The sequence below is a fragment of the Octopus bimaculoides genome, chromosome 9, assembly GCF_046866305.1.
Source record: "Octopus bimaculoides isolate indiv1 chromosome 9, ASM4686630v1, whole genome shotgun sequence".
NCBI lineage: Eukaryota > Metazoa > Mollusca > Cephalopoda > Octopoda > Octopodidae > Octopus > Octopus bimaculoides.
Genome location: NC_142936.1, coordinates 24,828,443 through 24,851,543, shown reverse-complemented (window position 1 = coordinate 24,851,543; position 23,101 = coordinate 24,828,443). Strand labels below are relative to the sequence as shown.

The window sequence follows — 23,101 nt, the reverse complement described above, 5'->3', positions numbered from 1 at the left end:
ACATTGTTGTTGGCACTCTGTCGCTTACGACGTCAAGGGTTCCAGTTGATCCGATCAACAGAACAGCTTGCTCGTGAAATTAACGTGCAAGTGGCTGAGCACTCCACAGACACGTGTACTCTTAACATAGTTCTCGGGGATATTCAACGTGACACAGTGTGACAAGGCTGACCCTTTGAAGTCATTGACATAGAACTCTGAATAAAAGGAATGATATTTAGTATGTTTTTGCTCATAGACCTGCACAACAAGGATTGGCCAGGGGCTAAACTAGAACAACATCATCATCATTGTTGTCATCGTCATTGTCATTTGCAAGGGGTTGCTGAAAAGTTCTTGGCTTTGGGTGAAAGAAAATACAGGAGTATCAGTTAATTATGATTTTATTCAACATGTTCCCCTCTCAGATTCACACACTTATTGCAGAGATCCTTCAGTTTTTCTAAGTCCTGTAAAAGAACTCGGAAGGTTGGGCCTCCAACCAGGCCTTTCGCAATACCCTTAACGCCAGGAACTTTTCAGCACCCCTTTCTATAAGCCTATAAAGGGAGCCTGTATGCAGCTGCTCAACCAACCAGAAATAGCAGCCAAATGTTCCTTAATTCACATCCTAGCTTCTTAAATAGACATTAAAAAATACATATTAGCTAATATAATTCCAGGGCAACTACTCTACATCATCTATACAACAGTAACATCATCACAACATCCCAACAACAACATCATCATCATTTAACGTCCATTTTTCATGCTGGCATGGGTTAGACGGTTTGACTGGAGATGGTAAGCCAGAGAGCTGCACCAGGCTCCAGTCAGTTTTGGCTTGATTTCTGTGGCTAGATGCCCTTCCTAATGCCGACCACTCCACAGAGTGAATCGGCTGTTTTTTATGTGTCACTGGCTTGGGTGCCTTCTCTGTGTCTCTAGCATGGGTGCATTTTATGTGTCACCTGCATGAGTGCCTTTTACATGTCACTAGCACCGGCCATGACCACAGGTTCGCTTGGCTTAACATGTCTTCTCAAGCACAGTAGTTCACCAAAAGTTTCAATAACTTGTCACAATCTCTATGAAACTTAACATCCAAAGATCACATTACACCATCTCGTCCCATGTTTTCCAGGGTCTACCTCTTTCACAGGTTCCTTCTCTTATTCATGTAGTACAGTATTCATTTCATCTTCTTCACTCACTTATTCCTTGGAGGGTCATGGGGCCAGACTCCTCAAGCATACCTTCCATCAGGTCTTGTAGTCCAGTATTATGTCATAACAATTTACTTTATAAATACATATTATCTGTTGAATTCTGTGTTACTGAAATATATTTGTTTACTTTCACACATGGTATCAACTCCATACATCATTGGGCTGTTGTTGCTGCTGTCATTGTTACTGTTGTTGTTGTTGTTGCTGAATCTCATGCAGATAGAGAACATCCCTCTGCTAGAAGTAGAAAAACATACCAGGCAGAAAACCATTCAAGTAACACTGGAGAAATGTGAAGCAAAATACCAGAGGTATGAGTGTTATTTGTGTATATAGTGTGTATGAGAAAGAACAGCAGAGGGTGTGTGTGTGTGTGTGTGTCTGTGTGCATATACGTACAGTGTTTGTAGGTGCACAAGCATAGCCAAATGGTTAAGAGGTTTATTTCACAATGATAACATCTTGATTTTTAATCCTCGTACATTGTAAATTGAACATGTTACCTTCTATCATAGCTTAATTTGGTATCATCACATTAGTGAAATTAGGTAAAGGGAAACTATGTGAAACCCTTAGGTTATTAAAGCCTTCCAATCACCTCTCTCAAGTGACAAGTCCCAAACGTCATTTCAGCTCTTGCCATCACTTGCATGATCTTCCTATTGCCGGCCATTTTCTTGTTTGGATGCCCTTTCTCCCTGGGGCTCAGCAGAGACTTCTGAAGATTGATGTAGAAACCAGGAGAAATCTATCTTGATCACATTCCCAAGCCACTTCCATCTTCCTACCAGCCACCAACTGATTTATCATGCATGAAAACCTTGGTCTTCTTAGTACTTCCAAGTCGGTGACACAGTCTCTGTACGAAATGCAGTGTATCTCCTGCAAGCACCTATGCTGGAAGATGTTCGATTTCTTCTGTAGTGCCTCAGTCAGAGACCATGTTTCATAGTCATAGAGGTTAGAGAAGACAATGTTTTACAGCAGCTGGATTTTTATCTTCATACTAATGTTGTGCGTTTTCAAGGTTCTTCTTAATTTAACATTTAAACCATATCCGGCCAAAAATATTCTACCTGTTTTATGTTCAAATTGACCAGATTTGGTCTCTTACACTTACCCTACAATGCCATTCTAAAAATAAATAATCACATCATTGAAATCTCAAAGCTATAAGAAAATGTATGATTAATTCAAAACAATGTGAATAAATAAGCGTTACATTTGAGAGAATGATCTGAATGCTAAAGGGTTAGTAAAGGTACTGTTAGCTTTACCATTCCTGATGTTAACTTCTTTCTCCAAATCTCCATTACAACTAATGTTACTGCCGAGGTGGTAAGTATGAAAATGAAAAATGTGCAGTGCCACCAAACTTTCACTCATAAACAAGTACGGCTTGGTGACTTGTACTGTCATAGATGCTTATGTTGTTCTAAGCTGATGGACAATATCTTGCCTCCCACCTATTTTTCACTCAGCAAAACATCCAAGATGTGAGATGTGAAAGCAAGAGAATGTTGCACCAACATTTGGCTGGTACTCATTACAGCTGAGGAGACTAGAGTAACGTAAAATGAAGTGTCTTGCTCAAAAAGACGTGCTGACCAGTCCAGGAATCGAACCCATGACCATATGATCATGATCATGAATCAAACACCCCTAACTACTTGGCTATTGTGCCTTCACATATACATTGACAACTCCTTTGTAAATTATTTCAACACACCCATTTTTCTTTGAGCCATGTTACATCACTATTTTCACATCCATCTTCTGTTATAGGGTAATACTCAAATTCAAAGAAGCAATGTTTTTTATGGAGAAATCATACAATTTTGGTCTGTACATGGTTGATACTGAACTGATCACATGTGGTAATGTGAAATTTGAAGAACCTACATTAACTGATTCTTGGTAAGTCTTTGGAGAAACTAGAGTAATGGTTTATTACTGCTACAGGTTTTATGTGAGATATTTCATTACACAAGCTATGAGAGGCTAAATTTGGTGCTGAGAAGATTTGGACCTCTCTATATTTAAATCTGTCAGTTATATGTGTATATGCATTTTATAAACAAATGTTTTTGCGCATGGACAAGGACAGTTGTGTAAAGAAATGCGGATCTCTAACTGTGGAGGGGACCTATGGTAGAGGTAGACCCAGGAAGACATGGGATGAGGCAGTGAAGCATGATCTTCAAACTTTGAACCTCACAGAGGCAATGACTGGTGACTGAGAGCTTTGTCGATGTGCTCTGCTTAAGAGGAACCATCAAGCCAAGTTCATCCATGCTGGTGGCATGTAAAAAAAAAAAACCTTTGAACATTGGGCCTCATGGAGGTAAAGTGGCTGAGTATCTTTTGAGCATTGGGCCTGATGGAGGCAAAGTGGCTGAGTTCCTTTTGAATGCTGGGCCTCACAGAAGCTGTAGAAGTTTGTTGTAGTGTAGGAGAGACAATAGTTAATATACTAGGATATTTTCCACACTACCAGTGTTATCCAAGGGAAAGGCAAAGGCCGATACAGCTTGGTACCAGTGACGTCGCAACTCATTTCTACACCTGAGTGAACTGGAGCAACGTTAAATAAAGTATCTTGCTCAAGAACACAACACGCAGCCCGGTCTGGGATTTGAACTCACAACCTCACGATCGTAAGCTCAACGCTCTAACTACTGAGCCGTGTGCCTTCACACACACACACACACATACATATATATATAACTTTTGTACGACCCTCTTATTCTTTCATTCTTTCTTTCTATCAGCCCCTTCACACTATTGTCTCTCCTACACTACAACAAACTTCTACAGCTCGCTTTTATTTTCCTTTCTATGAAAACTTACTCAACAATAATATACACAACTTTTTTGCTTATACACTATCAAAAAAACCTTTTTTATATACTAATTAGCTCTATATTGGATTATTTAAGTTTATAAGTTTATAATCGAAATCGTGATGGCACCTGTACCAGTGGAGTGCTAGGAGCACTGTCCAAGCATGATCATTGCCAGAGCAGCTGTCTGGCTTCCGTGCCAGTGGCACGTAAATAGCACCATTTGAGTGTGATTGTTACCAGCGTTGCCTTACTGGCACTTGAAAAAACATTCAAGTGAGGTCATTGCCAGTGCCACTGGACTGGCTCCTGTGCAGGTGGCACGTAAAATACACCATTTTGAGCGTGGCTATTGCCAGTACCACCTGACTGGCCTTCGTGCCGGTGGCACGTAAAAGCACCCACTCCACTCTTGGAGTGGTTGGCATTATGAAGGGCATCCAGCTGTAGAAACTCTGCCAAATCAGATTGGAGCCTGGTGTAGCCATCTGGTTCACCAGTCCTCAGTCAAATCGTCCAACCCATGCTAGCATGGAAAGCGGACGTTAAACAATGATGATGGTGATGATGAACATAAGTAATCCCCTTTATGTCAACTTTATTTAAACCTTATTACTCGTACAGCATCTGTTTCTAAATTTTCATTGAAGGAGTTTTAAATAGACACACATAGGAATTCATAGAGAAAATGTCAGATTCTAATATTACATATATATTAGCACCCACTTATATATTTTTTAGTCTTGATTCATGACTGCAAGAACGAATATATTAATCCAATATGATAACTAAGAGAAAATTGATGTATTTCTAATGTCTTTTTAAGCTTTTATACCAGCTACTGATGAGTACAAATATGACTATTATGATTTTCTATTATGAATATCTGAGTCTTTTTGTATGAAACAAATTGTATAGCAACGTGAAAAATAAAAACTATAATCCATTTCAACATCTAATCTCCATTAAATAAATATGAATGAATTTGTTGAACTGTGTTCAATAAGTTAACTCATATATATACTCAGATTCAATGGCCGAAGACTAGCGACATGCTTGAAACTCAGAGTACTGAGTTGGAACTGTTTTGATCCATATGCAACTGTTTCGATCCATATATATATACATAAATACATCATCATCATCATCATCATCATTATCGTTTAACGTCCGCTTTCCATGCTAGCATGGGTTGGATGATTTGACTGAGGACTGGTAAACCAGGTGGCTACACCAGGCTCCAATCTGATTTGGCAGTGTTTCTACAGCTGGATGCCCTTCCTAATGCCAACCACTTCGAGAGTGTAGTGGGTGTTTTTATGTGTCACCCACACGAAGGCCAGTCAGGCAGTACTGGCAACGGCCATGCTCGAAATAGGGTATTTTACGTGCCACCTGCACAGGAGCCAGTCCAGTGGCACTGGCAACGATCTCGCTATATATATATATATATATATATATATATCATGCATGTGTATCTTATGTTTCTATCCGTCCTCCACCTCACTTGACAACTGCTGTTGATTTGTTTACACCCCCATAACTTAGTGGTTCGGCAAAAAGTGACTGATAGAATAAGTCCCAGGCTTCAAAATATAACTACTGGGGTTGATCTGTTTGGCTACACCCTTTAAGGCAATGTCCCCTGAAGAAAATTGTTCAATGTTATATAAAAGAAACAAAGAAATTATTTTACAAAAAACTCCAAAAAAAAAATGTTAAAAACTGTGGTATTTCTTTTGTTGCAGGTATGACTGCTGTTGTGATATGATCCTGGATAATTTCTGTAAATGGGATTTCCAACAACTTGATATCTGTGGGATAGATGTTCTCAGTGTGTTTAAAGTGACCAACCGAGCTGTCAATTTACGATTTGACAACTATCTCATGTCTTTGGTATCTCTGCCAGACGAAGGATATAATTTGACTGATCAGTAGGTCATTGTTATTGTCATTGTTGTTGTTATTTTATCTTGTTTATTTTTGAGACTGTTCTTACTTTATCATTATCATCATCATCAACGTCAACGTTCAACGTCCATTTTCCATGCTGGCATAGGTTGAACAGTTTGACGGGAACTAGCAAGGCCAGGGGCTGCACCATTGTATTTTTTGCAAGGTTTCTATGGCTGGATGCCCTTCTTAATGCCAACCACACCACAGAGTGTACTGGTTGTTTTTTACATGGCACCATCACCAGTGTTTTTTACATGGCACTAGCACCCACACCAGTGCCTTTTATGTGGCACTTTGGTTTTAGAATCTCACTTCTGTTGTGGTGGGCAAGTCTTCTCAAGTACAACAACGCACCACATATCTCAGTCTTCTCTCATCTCCTTCATAAGGTTCAGCGTTTTGAAGTCATCCTTCAATACTTCATCCCATGTCTTCTTGCATCTTGTTTTTTTTTTTGTTTCTTTTTTTGTTATTTATCCGTCAGTTACTCCTTTTTCCAGGTTGATTCTGATAGAGTATTGCAGCATTGACCATCTTTTATGGTTATGTAGGTGTACATTATATTCTAATGTAATAGTCCTTAACCTTTTGCAACTCATAGCCTCCTTTTATTTACATTATTCACATTTGTTAACACGTTTCGGCTGATATACCCTCCAGCCTTCATCAGATGTCTTGGGGAAATTTCAAACCTGGATTCTCATTCCTACGGTATTTTTCAATGTTGTTGTTATTGTTGTTGTTATTATTATTATTATTATTATTATTATTCAGGTCATTGCCTGGAATTGAATTTAGAATCTTGGAGTTAGTAGCCTGCGCTCTTAACCACTACGCCAAATGCCCATGGGCAATTGTGGAATGAATTTTAGGGCTTATAAATCTAATATTTTTCTATCCTTCCCTAATACCAGTTCCCATATGCTGCTCATATCGGCACTCGGTCTGCTTAGAAGGCTGTTGTGTCCAAGCATATTTTCCAGTGGTGTTCCCTGTCTATTATTTTAACTTCATCCCACAGGTGGAGGTGGTCTCCATTTTTCCATACATGATCAGCTATACCCGATTTATCAATATCTCCTCATGTCACAGTTTTGCGATGTTAGTCTACCCTTATTTATCATAGTCCTCCAGGCAATCACAGAGGAGTTCAAGACAGGTTGCCCCTGGGAGCTCCTCTATGCTGATGACCTTGCCCTAATTGCGGAGTCACTATCAGAACTAGAGGAGAAGTTTCAGGTGTGGAAGCAAGGTCTAGAATTGAAGGGCCTTAGAGTCAACCTAGCTAAAACCAAAATCCTAATACGTAGGAAGGTAGATAAAACACAAACCCCTACAGGTAGATGGCCCTGCTCAGTATGTAGAAAAGGAGTAGGTAGTAACTCTATAAGATGTACCCGGTGCAAGCTATGGACACATAAGAGGTGCAGCAACATCAAAGGCAGGTTAACTAGCAAGTTAGTTTTTGTTTGTGGCAGATGTTCAGGTGCAATAAAGACTGTAAACAAACAGGAAACAACTTCTATCTCATTCCAGGGTGAAAAACTAGAGATAGTCGATAGCTTCCGCTATCTGGGCGACCAAGTTAGTAGTGGGGGTGGGTGCGCTGAAAGTGTAGCTGCTAAAATAAGAATAGCCTGGGCAAAGTTTAGAGAGCTCTTACCCCTGCTGGCGACAAAGGGACTCTCACTCAGAGTAAAAGGCAGACTGTATGACACATGCGTACGAACAGCCATGCTACATGGCAGTGAAACATGGGCTGTAACTGCTGAGGACATACGTAAGCTTGCAAGGAATGAAGCCAGTATGCTCCGTTGGATGTGTAATGTCAATGTGAATACCCGTCAGAGTGTAAGTATCTTGAGAGAAAAGCTGAACATTAGAAGCATCAGTTGTGGTGTGCAAGAGAGACGATTGCGCTGGTATGGACATGTGGTGAGAATGGATGAGGATAGCTGCGTGAAAAAGTGCCACACCCTAACAGTTGAGGGAACCCGTGGAAGAGGTAGGCCCAGGAAGACCTGGGCTGAGGTGGTGAGGCAAGACCTTCGTACATTGGGCCTCACTGAGGCGATGACTACTGACCGAGACCTTTGGAAATGTGCTGTGCGTGAGAAGACCCGGCAAGCCAAGTAAGATCGTTGCCAGTGCCCCTGGACTAGTTCTTGTGCGGGTGGCACATGAGATGCACCATTTTGAGCGTGGCCATTGCCAGGGCACATGAGATGCACCATTTTGAGCGTGGCTGTTGCCAGTACCGCCTGACTGGCTCCCGTAGGATTTTCGAGTGAGATCGTTGCCAGTGCCCCTGGACTGGCTTGTGCGGGTGGCACATAAAAGACACCATTTCAAGCGTGGCCGTTTTCGTGCGGGTGACACGTAAAAGCACCCACTACACTCTCTGAGTGGTTGGCGTTAGGAAGGGCATCCAGCTGTAGAAACTGCCAAATTAGACTGGAGCCTGGTGTTGCCATCCGGTTTCACCAGTCCTCAGTCAAATCGTCCAACCCATGCTAGCATGGAAAGCGGACGTTAAACGATGATGATGATGATGATGATATATATATATATATTTATATATATATATATACATATATATATATATATATATATATATATATATATATATATATATATGTATATATATATATATATATATATATATATATATATATATATATATGTATATATATATATATATATATATATATATATATATATATATATATATATATATATATATATATATATCTCAATGAATAAATAACAACTGATGGATAGCGTGTCAATTCACTACAGCTGTTTCTAACGAGAGGATGTGAATTACATTCTTCATTATTGAATTATTTAATAGTGGTTTTTCTCTAAATTATATACATACATACATATATATATATATATATATATATATATATATATAGATATATATATATATATATATATATATAATTTAGAGTAAAGTACCAAAGTTCATGAGCTCATCCATGAAAATTAATTGAGTTTTTGCCTGTAAATTTGGATTTATATCCCTAATATTATTATTATATATATATTGTATATACATACACAAAAACACACACACACACACACACACACATATGTATGTACATATAAGCATATTCATTGTTGTTGTTGTTGGCACTCCGTCGCTTACGACGTCGAGGGTTCCAGTTGATCCAATCAACGGAACAGCCTGCTCGTGAAATTAACATGCAAGTGGCTGAGCACTCCACAGACACGTGTACCTTTAACGCAGTTCTTGGAGATATTCAGCGTGACACAGCGTGACAAGGCTGACCCTTTGAATTACAGGCACAACAGAAACAGGAAGTAAGAGTGAGAGAAAGTTGTGGTGAGAGAGTACAGCAGGGTTCGCCACCATCCCCTGCCGGAGCCTCGTAGAGCTTTAGGTGTTTTCGCTCAATAAACACTCACAACGCCTGGTCTGGGAATCGAAACCGCGAGTCCGCTGCCCTAACCACTGGGCCATTGCGCCTCCACGTAAGCATATTCATACACATGTGATATATCCATACATACACAAATGCAATATGCATACACATGTTTATGATACACACACGCACACACATTCTTAATATTTTATACTCCCTCACATTGTTTTATGCACACACACACACACACCCATCATTTTCTTTGGATTTCTCTGAAAAACACAAAATTGACAATTAAGTATCAATATTGCTTCATCAATGGTTGTGTGGTTGTTTCTAGTTCAATCCCACTGCGTGGCACCTTTGGCAAGTGTCTTCTCCTACAGCCCTGTAGGCAGAGACTGTGCAGAAGCCCATCATATAGCCAATGTTGTTTGTTGACAGCCAATGCTGGTTCATTTCCATCCTTGTAACTGAGCAGTTCCCCAGAAAAGACTGATAGAATGAAAACCAGATTTTAAAAAGAGAATATTTCCTCATGATCAAACATGCCTTGGAAAACTGAAAAAGAAAGACAGTGATGCTCACGGCTGCCACACAATGTCAAAACAAGGAGACAGTAATAGGCACACACACACACAAGAGGCTTCTTTCAGTTTCCATCTACAAAATCCACTCATAAGGCTTTGGTTGGCCTGTGATTATAGAAGAAGACACTTGCTCAAGGTGCCATGCAGTGGAATTGAACTTGAAGCCATGTGGTTAGGAAGCAAACTTAATTACATCAATGTACTGCACACAATAACAAGTATTGTTAATATACGAATGCAGCAATTACTATAATGGTGATAGCATGGGAGAAGAGTCTGAACTGAAATGTAATGAGGAGATGGAACCTTACATAAATGATACTTCCTGAGCTTTTTTTAATGTTTTTTCCTAGGAGAGTCAATGGAAGGCTTCGTTTTCATCTTCTGGTTCCTCTTCAACTACACATTGACTGATTATATATATATATATATACAAAGAAAATTTAGAAAATGGAGATATAGCATTAATATTATTTATTATCTGCAAAAATCCAACATATTCTCTTACAGCTTTTTCAATTTAGCCTAAAAGATTAAATTGCAATAATTAAATCATTATATTAGGCAAAATCTCATCAGAGGAGTAGAAAAGATATACTGATAGGTTATTAGGGGTTGTGTTTTCAAATCATTTCAGCAGACTGAATATTATCTTGTAGCTAATAATTGGTATAAGCCTGCTAAGATGATTTGAAAACACAACACCTAATAACCTAATGGTATATCTTTCCTACCCTTCTGATGAGATTTTGCCTAATATAATAATTTATTTATTGTAATTTAATCTTTTGCAGATAATAAATTATATTAATGCTATATCTCCATTTTCTAAATTATCTTTTGAATATTATTATTCACAAAAAATACCAGGCAATGAACCAGTAATTCATTGGATATTACTGTCCCTTAATGAGGTTATTTTAACCTCTAATTCAATATATATATATATATATATAGCAATAAGAAAATGGAGGAGAATATGCGGTATCCATCGACTTGCAGACCAGTGTATTCCATTGAATTATACACTGTCTGCAAGTCAATAGATACCGCATATTCTCCTCCATTTTCTTATTGCTATATAAATTTAGGGTAAAATAACCCCCTTTTACCCGCACCCACTTATTACACTTGGTATAACACTAGTGTAACAATAATTGGGTACCCTCCCAGCAGTATATTAGATAGATACTATCCCTCAATGGGTTGAATCCTCAACCCCTAACTCTCTTGCATTATATATATATATATATATATACATATATATATATATATAAAGGTAAGCAGAGTTAGTGGCTATAGTAACCAACTAGGGATTGAATATCCAAATTTACCATCAGTATCAGTTATCCGTGCTATCCCTGGGCATGGGTATACAGGCACACTATGCTCATAGAGTACAGGTAACAACAGAATAAACAAAAGTTGATCAGGAATCAAATTTAAATAATAAGAAAATGGAGAAAACTTTAGATCAACAAACAAATCAATTGGACCACATCTGTAGCTTATTATTTAATACAAAACACGACATAACATTTATGTGACATAACAATTCTTATGGCCATTTCTGCTTCCGATGTCAGTCAGTGCCTACAAAAGAATTGCAAAAATAATATTCTTCATCTTCATAGGATATTCGAACTAGAACATTGAGCTTCATTAGAATGAATACAAAAGTGTCCAAAAAATAAACAAAAGGAAGCGGGAATAGGAAAGAAAACATGGCCTAGAAAAGAAGCCAGGAGGCCTAATATATTAAAAATCATACAATCTTCCATCATAGGGTTTCGAAGTCAGTGGGCAAATATATATATATATATATATGTATATATATATATATATATATATATATATATATATATATATATATATACACAACGACCTCGAACCCACAAGAGTTAACAAGTGAAACAGAGACAGACAGAAACAAGAAAAATGCCCCTGGTATTTGAATACTATACAAATATGTTTTTAAAAAGACTTTTCATTTAAATTTGCCAAAATTTAATTTTTCCAAAATTTGTTATTCATATTTACTGTTGAAAAGATCTCAAGGATCGAAACCGGTACTGAAATGTTTTTTATAGAAGTATTTTAGCATTTTCTACTTTGTCTTTTTTCCATATGTATGTATGTATGTATGTATATATATATATATATATATATATATATATATATATATATATATATACACATATAATTAAGGGATCAGCAAAATATTTGCTTCACCATATACCGAAGTTCAGAAAATAGCAGCTAAAAAAGCTGAGAATCTCACAGATAGCATCACTTGTAACTCACAAAGGCAAAGTGATGCTATCTGTGAGATTCTCAGCTTTTTTAGCTGCTATTTTCTGAACTTCGGTATATGGTGAAGCAAATATTTTGCTGATCCCTTAATTATATGTATAAATATATGAATTTTTGAATAAGTTCTCCACCAATAATGGTGCTTTCATACCGATGGGCTTGGTAAAAATTATTAATTGTTAATTGATTTATTAATTAATAAATTGATAATCCTTTACCCTTTTAATTTGTAATATATATATATATATATATATATATATATATATATATATATATATATATATACACACATATATAAGTCAACAATTTGTTGGCCTTTTAAGGTTTTTATAACTATTTATATAATATTATGTTATGTTATTTATTATATTCATAGTATTTAATGTAATATTGTAATATAAATAAATTATTGGATTGTCAATAGAATATCTCTATATTTAATTTATCTTTATATATATATATATATATATATATATATATATATATATATATATATATATTGCAGTGTGAAACTGATTGGTAAGATCAGCTGTAATGGATATATAATACTGTACACTTTGGATTATATATATATATATATATATATATATATATATAAACACCGTCAGAGTGTAAGTATCTTGAGAGAAAAGCTGAACATTAGAAGCATCAGTTGTGGCGTGCAAGAGAGACGATTGCGCTGGTATGGACATGTGGTGAGAATGGATGAGGATAGCTGCGTGAAAAAGTGCCACACCCTAACAGTTGAGGGAACCCGTGGAAGAGGTAGGCCCAGGAAGACCTGGGCTGAGGTGGTGAGGGAAGACCTGGGCTGAGGTGGTGAGGCAAGACCTTCGTACATTGGGCCTCACCGAGGCGATGACTACTGACCGAGACCTTTGGAAATGTGCTGTGCGTGAGAAGACCCGGCAAGCCAAGTAAGATCGTTGCCAGTGCCCCTGGACTGGTTCTTGTGCGGGTGGCACATGAGATGCACCATTTTGAGCGTGGCCGTTGCCAGTACCGCCTGACTGGCTCCCGTAGGATTTTCGAGCGAGATCGTTGCCAGTGCCCCTGGACTGGCTTGTGCGGGTGGCACATAAAAGACACCATTTCGAGCGTGGCCGTTTTCGTGCGGGTGACACGTAAAAGCACCCACTACACTCTCTGAGTGGTTGGCGTTAGGAAGGGCATCCAGCTGTAGAAACTCTGCCAAATCAGACTGGAGCCTGGTGTTGCCATCCGGTTTCACCAGTCCTCAGTCAAATCGTCCAACCCATGCTAGCATGGAAAGCGGACGTTAAACGACGATGATGATGATTCACCAAATCTCTTGATTTTGTTTTTGGTTTTTACCCTACCAAATTCTGGTGCCACAAACATTTTAATTATCACATTTAATCTTTTGATTAAATCTATATTATTATTAAGTATGTAGATATATAGGTATGTATGTGTGCATGCATGCACACACACACACACACACACACACACACACACACACACACACAGACATAGCTATTTGCTTTCTGAATAATATCCTCATTTATTCTGTGATAAAAATTTTCATATGTGTCCACTTTTTCATGCATAATGCAAGGGAAGAAATTCATTATATCTTTTTACTGAGATAAAACAACATTTATATTTCTGCTATTATTTTTAAAATATATATATATTCTTGTAACCACCATTGCTTATTACTAACAACAAAAACACTTTCCACATTTGGACATAAACAGACTACATGAGTTTAAAAACAAGCAAGATTACCTGTTTTGGATGCCAAATGAAAATTCTGATGGTTATTTATTGGAGAAAATATTGCAGGATGGCTTTTCATTTTCCAGATATGCACAGGTAGGTGAGAATAATTATGTATCTTTATGTTGGCCATTGGAGGGAACTAGCCAAGATATTAATCTATAAATATCGTGCTGTGTCAACCTCTTTTCTTTCAACTAAAGACTGATTTCTTCCTTTTTTACTAACTTTATCATTTTTGAATTTTTTTTTATACAGTTTGGTCAGGGGAAGTTAGTTGCCTCCATAACCTCAAGGAGATTGGTGAGATGGATACCACTGATGCTCAGTTGAACATCTCTGATAACTCCTCTACAAGAAAAGTGTTGACAAGAAGCATATTTCAAAGGGACTAATTTGTGCAGAGTGTGGGCAGTGGGAACAAATACAGTTTAGAAGATCAAAGGAGGAAAGATGGGTGTGTCAAGTACTTCATCATTCATGCACTGTAACATTACTCATCCAGTGAAACCAGTTCGTTTAACCCTTCTGATACCAACCTGCCTGAAACTAGTTTTACTTCTATGATACAAACTTCCTGTTTTAATGTAATCTACTTTAAAAACCTTTCATCAAAATTTCATACTAATTTATGTTCAAAACACCAGTTTAATAATGGTTTCAAATTTTGGCACATGACCAGCAATTTCAGGGGAGGAGGGAAATCAATTACATCGACCCCAGTGCTCAACTGGTACCTGTTTATTGACCCCCAATAAAATAGGCACGGTCAAACTCAGCAGAATTCGAACTCAGAACATAAAGACAGGTCAAATGTCGCTAGGCATTTTTCCCAACATGCTAACTATTCTGCCAGCTTGCCAATCTACACCAGTTTGATAGTGACAAAGTTATTTTGCCAAATTCTCCATTAATTTAAAAATTGACCAAAATAAAGTCTGTGCATTTCAACAGAAATATGGTAATGAAGGGGTTAACATTTTTACAGCCTTCGTACATCCTTCACACATTGATTAGGTCACCAGGTAATAGAAGGCAGTAACTCTCTAGAAATAGTTACTGCCTTTTGTTTTTGACCACCCTGAGCTCATTTTGTGTGTGTGTGATTAGCAATATGGACATAAACATCATCATGCACACCAGGAAAACCCTGATCTGGGTTAAGCAGACTGACCTGGAAAGTTCCTTTGACATTGCAATGGCAACATTCAACAATGCTCATGTATGTGACCCTATAGACCTAGTTAATATAGTTAAGCTTTGTAGGAAATTCCCCTCAACTAGTTCTGGCCTGTATGGGGATGATACCTTGGTGATATCAAGAGAGGCAAACAGCCACATGTTTGAAAGGCAAGGGAAAGAACTATCCCATGCCCTTAATTCTCCTGGATTCAAAGCCACGATAGAGACCAACATGAAAATGAGTGATTTCTTGGATGTGACATTAAACCTAGATAGACACTGGTACCTATAACCTTTTTCAGAAACCTGTCTTCATATAAGATCTTCAACACCATGGTCATATATTGCAACAAAACTCTGGCTGTCAATAGTTTCAATGATAGGATTAGTTATATGCTCAGCCCTCACACCATCAAGAGAAAATACCTCCATAAGGTTATATGGATAACACTGCCATTTTTCTTTACTGAAATTGTGTAGGTAAGATATTCCTTAGTTGAGATGATAAGCATGTCACCCAAACACAGATACAGACATACATTGAGGATGTCATTTATCTGTGCACCTAACATATAGGAAATATTAGCAAGTAGACCCAAATCTAAAAGTGAGGCACATTGTTCATGCAAAGGTAACTCTAAATGCTCACCAAATGGCCACAGTAATACAAAAACTGTTGTGTGAGATGGAGGTGGTCTTCAAAGACATCATCATCAATCATCATCATCATCATCATCATCATCATCATCATCATCATCATCATCATTACCATTTAACATCTATCTCCCATGCTGGCATAGATAGAATAGTTTGACAGGATCAAACAAGCTGGAGAACTGCATTAAGTTCCACTGTGTTTTGGAATGATTTCTGCAGCTGGATGCCCTTACTAATGCCCATACTAAACCACTTTACGGAGTGTACTGGGTACTTTTCTTGTGACACCAGCACTAATGAGGTTGCCAAGTAAATTGCAAGACAAAGAAGAAAAAAACCCTCAACTGAGTGAGGTTGCAGTAGAAAAGGAAGTGGTTTTATGCCAGATGTAGAGGGACAGGCACAGGTGTCTTGGAATAGAGGAGATTGGTAGTTAGCCTACATTACATAAGTCTGGGAGGAGCTGGAAAGAAGATTAAAATGTTGGTGATGGGTGTCAGAGTAAACTATCAAGATAGGAAATCCTAATTTATAGGTGGTTTATGTCTTTCTGAATGCTTACTATCAATGTGTGAGAAATGAAATAGTTACACCCAGAAATCAAATCAAGATCTTAATTCTGCTCTATGATACTCATATATTATTGTAATGACTGGTCTTATTTAGTTTCATGACACTTCTGATCAAACAAACTTATTAAAAATATCTCAACAGTGATTATGCTGTTTGTTTTGTTTTGTTTTATTTACTAAAGGTATGCATGGCTCAGTGGTTAGAGCATTGGGCTCACAGTCATGAGGTAGTGAGTTTGATTCCTGGACCAAGCTGTGTGTTGTATTCTTGAGCAAGACACTTTATTTCACATTGCTCCAGTTCACTCAGCTGTAGAAATAAGTTGCGATGTCACAGGTGCCAAGCTGTATCAGCCTTTGCCTTTCCCTTGGATAACATTGGTGGCATGGAGAGAGGAGACTTGTATTCATGGGTGACTGCTGGTCTTCCATAAACAACCTTGCCAGGACTTGTGCCCTGGAGAGGAACCTTCTAGGTACAATCCTGCAGTCATTCATGATCAAAGGGGGTCTTTACCCTTTCAACTAAAGATATGTAGGACTACCTTATCTAATGTGTCCTTTCCTAATTCAAGATAGTAGGATATGATTTGAGGGAGATTTGGTTACTATTTCTAGAACAAGTGATTACATAGAAGCTCTCTTTTGAAAGAGAGCTTCCACTCAGTGAACATGTAATTCCATTTGATTTTTACATTATTAATCTCTTCATTGTATGCTGGCACAGAAACTTTAGTGTATATAATAAAAATTTCCTATGATTATGTAATAATTTCCTATAATAACACAAATATAATGCCAGTTTTAATTTCATATCTTTCCAGGCACAAAATGAAGACAACGCTATTAAACTGTACAACTGCCTATATTTTGCTGATCTCCAAAGACTCAAAAATCTGGGTATGCAAAACCATACTGAATCTGAAGATTCTTTCCAAATCAAATATGGTAAAAACAAAATTATATTTCCATTGCTGTAGTTATTCCATTAGAGATTTGATAAGAACATATATTGAAGCTATAACACAATTGCATAAAGGTTGAGTCACATTACGGAGATGTATTTGCATAGCAAGTGACTTGACCTGAGATTGTGTACTGAATTAAAAACAATTGCAGCATTAAAGATGTTTGTAAGCCATTTAAGAACACACAAAAACCATTAGTTTCTCTGTTCACTGACAAAATTTTGTGCTAGCACAAGTATGAAGTTTTGTCAGTGAACAGGTCACAGTTTCAAAGTGACGAAAATATTTTGACACAAATGAAATTTAAATATTGCAGTGAAACTAACAGTTTTTGTATGTTTGTGAGTCACATTTGTTATATATCAACTATACTATATTAGTTATAAAATACATATGTGCTGTTACATTCATTTTTATTGTGTTGTTGTTTTACAACAGAGTAGAATTGGTAGAGCATCAGATAATGAAATACTTTGGAGGTATTTGTTGCATACTATAGTTTTTCTAGATTCATATCACATCAGGATTAACTTTGCCTTCTGTCTTTTTGGAATAGATAAAGTACCACTTGATCTATGCTGCAGTTCCCTACCTTAAGACTGAGGAGTCCTAAGAGTTCACTGAGGTAGTATTAAGGGTCTACTAGAGTACTAATGGGGGTCCATCACTTGTTTTCAGAATTATAAAAGCTGCAGTACAGATGATGTAAATATTTAAAAAAAGAAACTTTAAGTAAAGCAAGTGAAAAGTTTGGTAAAATATGTGAGGTGATGTCATCATCATCTTCATCATCATCGTTTAATATCCGCTTTCCATGCTAGCATGGGTTGGAGGATTTGACTGAGGACTGGTGAACCAGATGGCTGCGCCAGGCTCCAATCTGATTTGGCAGAGTTTCTACAGCTGGATGCCCTTCCTAACTCCAACCACTCCGAGAGTGTACTGGGTGCTTTTACGTGCCACCAGCACGAGGACCAGTCAGGCGGTACTGGCAACGGCCACACTCAAATGGTGTTTTTTACATGTCACCTGTACAGGAACCAATCCAGTGGCACTGGCAATGACCTCACTCAAATGTTTTTTCACGTGCTAGTAAGGCGACGCTGGTAACAAACACGCTCAAATGGTGTTATTAAAGGAAAGATATGTTATTTTACATATGTTGTTAAATTCTTCAATTATATTTTGGGAAAGATTCCCCAAATCAAATATAAGAAAATAATCTAAGAGTTGGAGCAGAAAGTGTTAAAACTGGCAAGTAATTCTGGAGAGTTGTAACAGAAAGCATTGATGTATTTATAGTTTTTGTATTCGTGGTTGGTAAAGATAGATTGCATCAGTAGCAGCAAGTAATGAGGTACACCTTTAAATAACAGTAGTAAGTATCCTGGTTAGTAGAGGTTTTGTGAATGTGTAAGGGAGTAGTTGGAAAGGTCGCTGAACTATAAGATAGTATTAATAGCAGTAGATAACTGGATTATTTTTCTGTCTTAATTTTGATAAAAGGAATATTTTCTGATATATAATAGAAGCATTAAACAATCTATGTAGGATACACAATATTTTGTCTCACCTGCATTGTTTTAATGTCTTCTGAAAAATATTTGTCATTTACACATCAACAATGCTTCAAGCGAATTTCAAAATTCAGTTACATACGCGTATCTGTCAATTGAGGGATGAAACACAGAAAATGACATTTTTGTTAGTCAATAAAATTAGCCTTATCCAGTAGACTGCCCTGGAGACTGGGAAAATTCATTTAAATAAAAGGGGATCTTTAGAAATAAAAAGCTTGAATTAAAAAGCTTAAAGGCAGCGAGGTGGCTGAAACGTTAGCATGCCAGTCAAAATGCTTAGCGGTATTTCCTGTGCCGTTACGTTCTGAGTTCAAATTCCACCGAGGTCAACTTTGCCTTTCATCCTTTCGGGGTCGATAAATTAAGTACCAGTTACGCACTGGGGATCGATGTAATCGACTTAATCCCTTTGTCTGTCCTTGTTTGTCCCCTCTATATTTAGCCCCTTGTGGGCAATAAAGAAATAAGAAATAAAAAGCTTGTGAAATAATGATCTGATGGATTGTGTCCACTAATCTAGCTTTCTACCTTTTTTAAAGATGGTGAGCTGTCAGAATCGTTAGCACACTGGTCATCACATAATTGTTGTAAACAAGTGTCACCATTATGTAAGTGGTGTCCTGCATTTGCAATCTTCTGTCGAAACATGTCCTTCTTTGGCAAAATATTACCTTGCTTAGAAACAGGGAAGCCCTGCTGGAAGGGCATGTAGCCATAGAAAATCTACTTCAATAGATTCTTTCTAAACCATGCAAGCCTTTAAAGTGGACATTAAAACAAGATTGTTGTGGCTGTTGTGATGACAGTCATCTCTTATTAACATATTTGTTTATTTTTTTGACAGGGAAGTTGCTTATTTGTCGTGTGTTTACAGGAAATCCAGTCGAGATTGAGGACGATAAAAAGTGAGTAAAGACAATTTTGCTGCTGCCTCTGGTGTGTGTGTGTATGTGGTGGGGTTGACTGAAGTTATAAAACATTCCATATATTTCACAGCAATGGTACTGCTTTGGCTGGGAGTTTAAGAAGTTTACATAGCAATCACAATGTTTCAGGTTCAACCCCACTGTGTGGTACTTTGGATAAGTGTATTCTATCCAAATCTTGTGAATGAAATTGAGTAGAAAGATTAACCCAAGGATAAATGGCAGCTTCTGTTAACTTTGCAGAATCTTTGAGAGTGTTGTAGGTAATGGTATAAAGAAACCACATCTCATAGAATATCCTCAGATCAAAGACATAGTCAGGATACATGCAATAGAATCTACTCCATTAACATCACCAATTGAACCTGGGTTAAACCATCTAACACATGTCAGCTCGGAAGCTGGATGTTAAATGATGATGGAGCAGGAATGATTATGACTTATGTACAACAAAATTGTTTCCAGCATCCCAAGCCTTACTAAGGATTTTTCATAGCCTTAAGTTATATTTTTGAAAATTCATGGTACACCTAGGTACCTCTTGTAGTACACCACTATGTTGCAGTGCTTCATTTGGTAACCACTGAGCTAGAGTATTCAGCTAATCCAACCCCTGTCTGATCATCATCATTATCATCATCACCATCATCATCATCATTGTCATCATCATCATTGTCATCATCATCATCGTCATTTAGCGTCCATTTTCCATGCTGGCATGGATTACCCGGTTTGACTGGAACTGGTAAACCAGAGAGCTGCACCAGGCTCCAGTCTGTTTTGGCTTGATTTCTATGGCTGGATGCCTTCCTAACACCATCCACCCAACAGAATGCACTGGGTGCCTTTTACGTGTCACCGGCATGGGTGCCTTTAACATGTTACTGACATGGGTGCCTTTCATGTGTCACCAACATGGAACCCTTTTACATGTCACTGGTACTGACCACAACTATGACTTCATTTAGCTTCACATGCCTTCTCAGGCACAGCAAGTCACCAAAAGTCTCAGTCACTTGTCATTACCCCCATGAGACTCAACATATGAAGATCCTCATTTCTGATTCAGTGATCTCCTCCCACTTGTTTATAACTTCTACATCAATATATTTAGTGTCTAACATATCTCTCCGTCCTCTATTTTGCAGAATCAACCCAGCTAACTACCCACAATTCACTTCCTTTTATAAAACTAAGAAAACGTTGTTAAAGCAGTCAGGTAAGGCCAAACCATAAGATCACTTTAGCCCTGTCGAATATTCTGCTTATTTATTCACATTGTTTTGAATTAATCATGCATTAACTCATAGCTTTGCGATTTCAATGATATGATTGTTTATTTTTAGAATGACATGGTAGGATAGGTGTGAGATGCTGGATCTGGTTGATCTGAGCATAAACTGATAGAATATCATAGATTCTAAGAGTATTATATTTTATTGCTGGAGGAATTGTATGTAATAAAAGACTATGTAATTTCCTCTCCTTTTTTTCTCTCTCTCTCTCCTTCTTTCTCCTTTTCTCCCTCTTTCCTTCTCTTTCCTCCTCTCTCTCTGAAATTTCAAATGTGTGAGGTATAGATGTGGCTGTGTGATTATGAAGCTTACGTACCAGCCACATGGTTTCAAGTTCAGTCCCTCTGAGTGGCACCTTGGGCAAGTGTCTTCTACAATAGCGCCAAGTAGCCAAAGCTTTGTGAGTGGATTTATGCAGACAGCATCTCAAATACATTTATACATGTGTGTGTGTGTGTGTATTAGTGTCTCCTTTTCTGGGCATCACATGATAGTTGTAAATGAGCATCACTGTCATACCAAGGGTATCCTTCATTTCCAATCTCCCACAAAAACATATCTTGTCATAGAGAAATATTACATTATTTAGAAATAGGTAAGGTTTGGTGACAGTAAGAGCATCCAACCACTGAAAATCTACCTCAAAAAATTCCATCCAACACATGCAAGCATGGAAAAGTGGTCATTAAAATTATCATTATTATTATTATTGAGTGAGTGAGCTGTGCATGCCATCAAAGTGATACTGGAGTATACCCATCATGACTACCTGTCTGATAGGGGCACACCAGGCACATGCATCACAACCACATGTGCATGACATGGTGATCTCATATCACAATAAACTGCGCATGACCTTGCAGGTGGGGCACAGCTAGAATTTTCTTCACACCAAGTAACACATCCAGAATAAGAGTTGTTTAAGGACGTTGAATGAAACACCCATGTTTCCAGAGGTGAATTATTCAAACCTCAAAGAATCATTATTATTATTATCATCATTATTATTATTATTATTATTATTATTATTATTATTATTATGGCCATCAGCTGACGAAGCCACGCTGGATCTCGGTGCCATATCTTGTTTTCGAAAATCATCAGTTTTCTCCGGAAAATAGTGGTGCTTTCCTGTCATTTTCAACCAGGGTGGAGAATAGGGGATCCTTCTTCTGCTGATGAGTTCCTTTTTTGTTAAAAGTCCCCCTACTTCTTGGGGGACTTATCAAATTTATTCCATTTATTCCACATGGTAAAATTTAGAATTTTGCTCAATGGCAGCAACAAAGAGTTTCAAAGGGGTTTCAGTCGTTGATGTGAGAGGGGAAGAGACAGAGGAATGTTTTCCTACAAAAATGAGAGAGGGTAACAGTTCTTCATCTGTTGGCTTGACCATTAGACAAGCAAGCAGGCAAAACAAGATGACCATCCCAATCACAAACAACAACAACTCTGACACCACTACCATCATCACCTCTGCCACTACCACTACAAACAACAACAACAACTGTAGCAGCAACAGCAACAACAGTAAAGCTTTGACGTGGGAGACAAATAAGCAGTGCAGCTACGATGTAAATGATTTCCCTCCATTAGCAAGTAGCTTGGTTACTTCGGTCAACAATATGAACATCACCACAAACAACAGCGTCGCTTTGGCTCCGACTAACGCCAACAACGATGGGAACAACACCAGCAGCAAAATCAATATAATCAACACCAACAATAACAGTAATGATAAAAACAACTCCTTTGCAAGAGTAACAAAATTGCGCCAGTAAATCTCCCTGGAAGGAAAACATGCACACCTGAGTGAAGCAGAAAAACTCCTCAATAGGGAAACCAAGCTTGCTATCCTTCAGATTTGATGGAGAAG

The 23,101-nt window shown here is 37.8% G+C and overlaps 1 protein-coding gene across 1 annotated transcript in view; it reads left to right on the top strand.

The window, feature by feature from the left end:
* Positions 1 to 23,101, top strand: part of LOC106884215 (leucine-rich repeat-containing protein 9) — a 122,072-nt gene that overhangs the window by 36,938 nt on the left and 62,033 nt on the right. Inside the window, exons 9-15 of the mRNA XM_014935467.3 lie at positions 1,428 to 1,519; positions 2,994 to 3,125; positions 5,800 to 5,985; positions 14,024 to 14,141; positions 17,281 to 17,404; positions 19,849 to 19,909; positions 21,079 to 21,149. Coding sequence (XP_014790953.1) covers positions 1,428 to 1,519; positions 2,994 to 3,125; positions 5,800 to 5,985; positions 14,024 to 14,141; positions 17,281 to 17,404; positions 19,849 to 19,909; positions 21,079 to 21,149 — 784 coding nt within the window. The remainder of the gene's footprint in view (positions 1 to 1,427; positions 1,520 to 2,993; positions 3,126 to 5,799; positions 5,986 to 14,023; positions 14,142 to 17,280; positions 17,405 to 19,848; positions 19,910 to 21,078; positions 21,150 to 23,101) is intronic.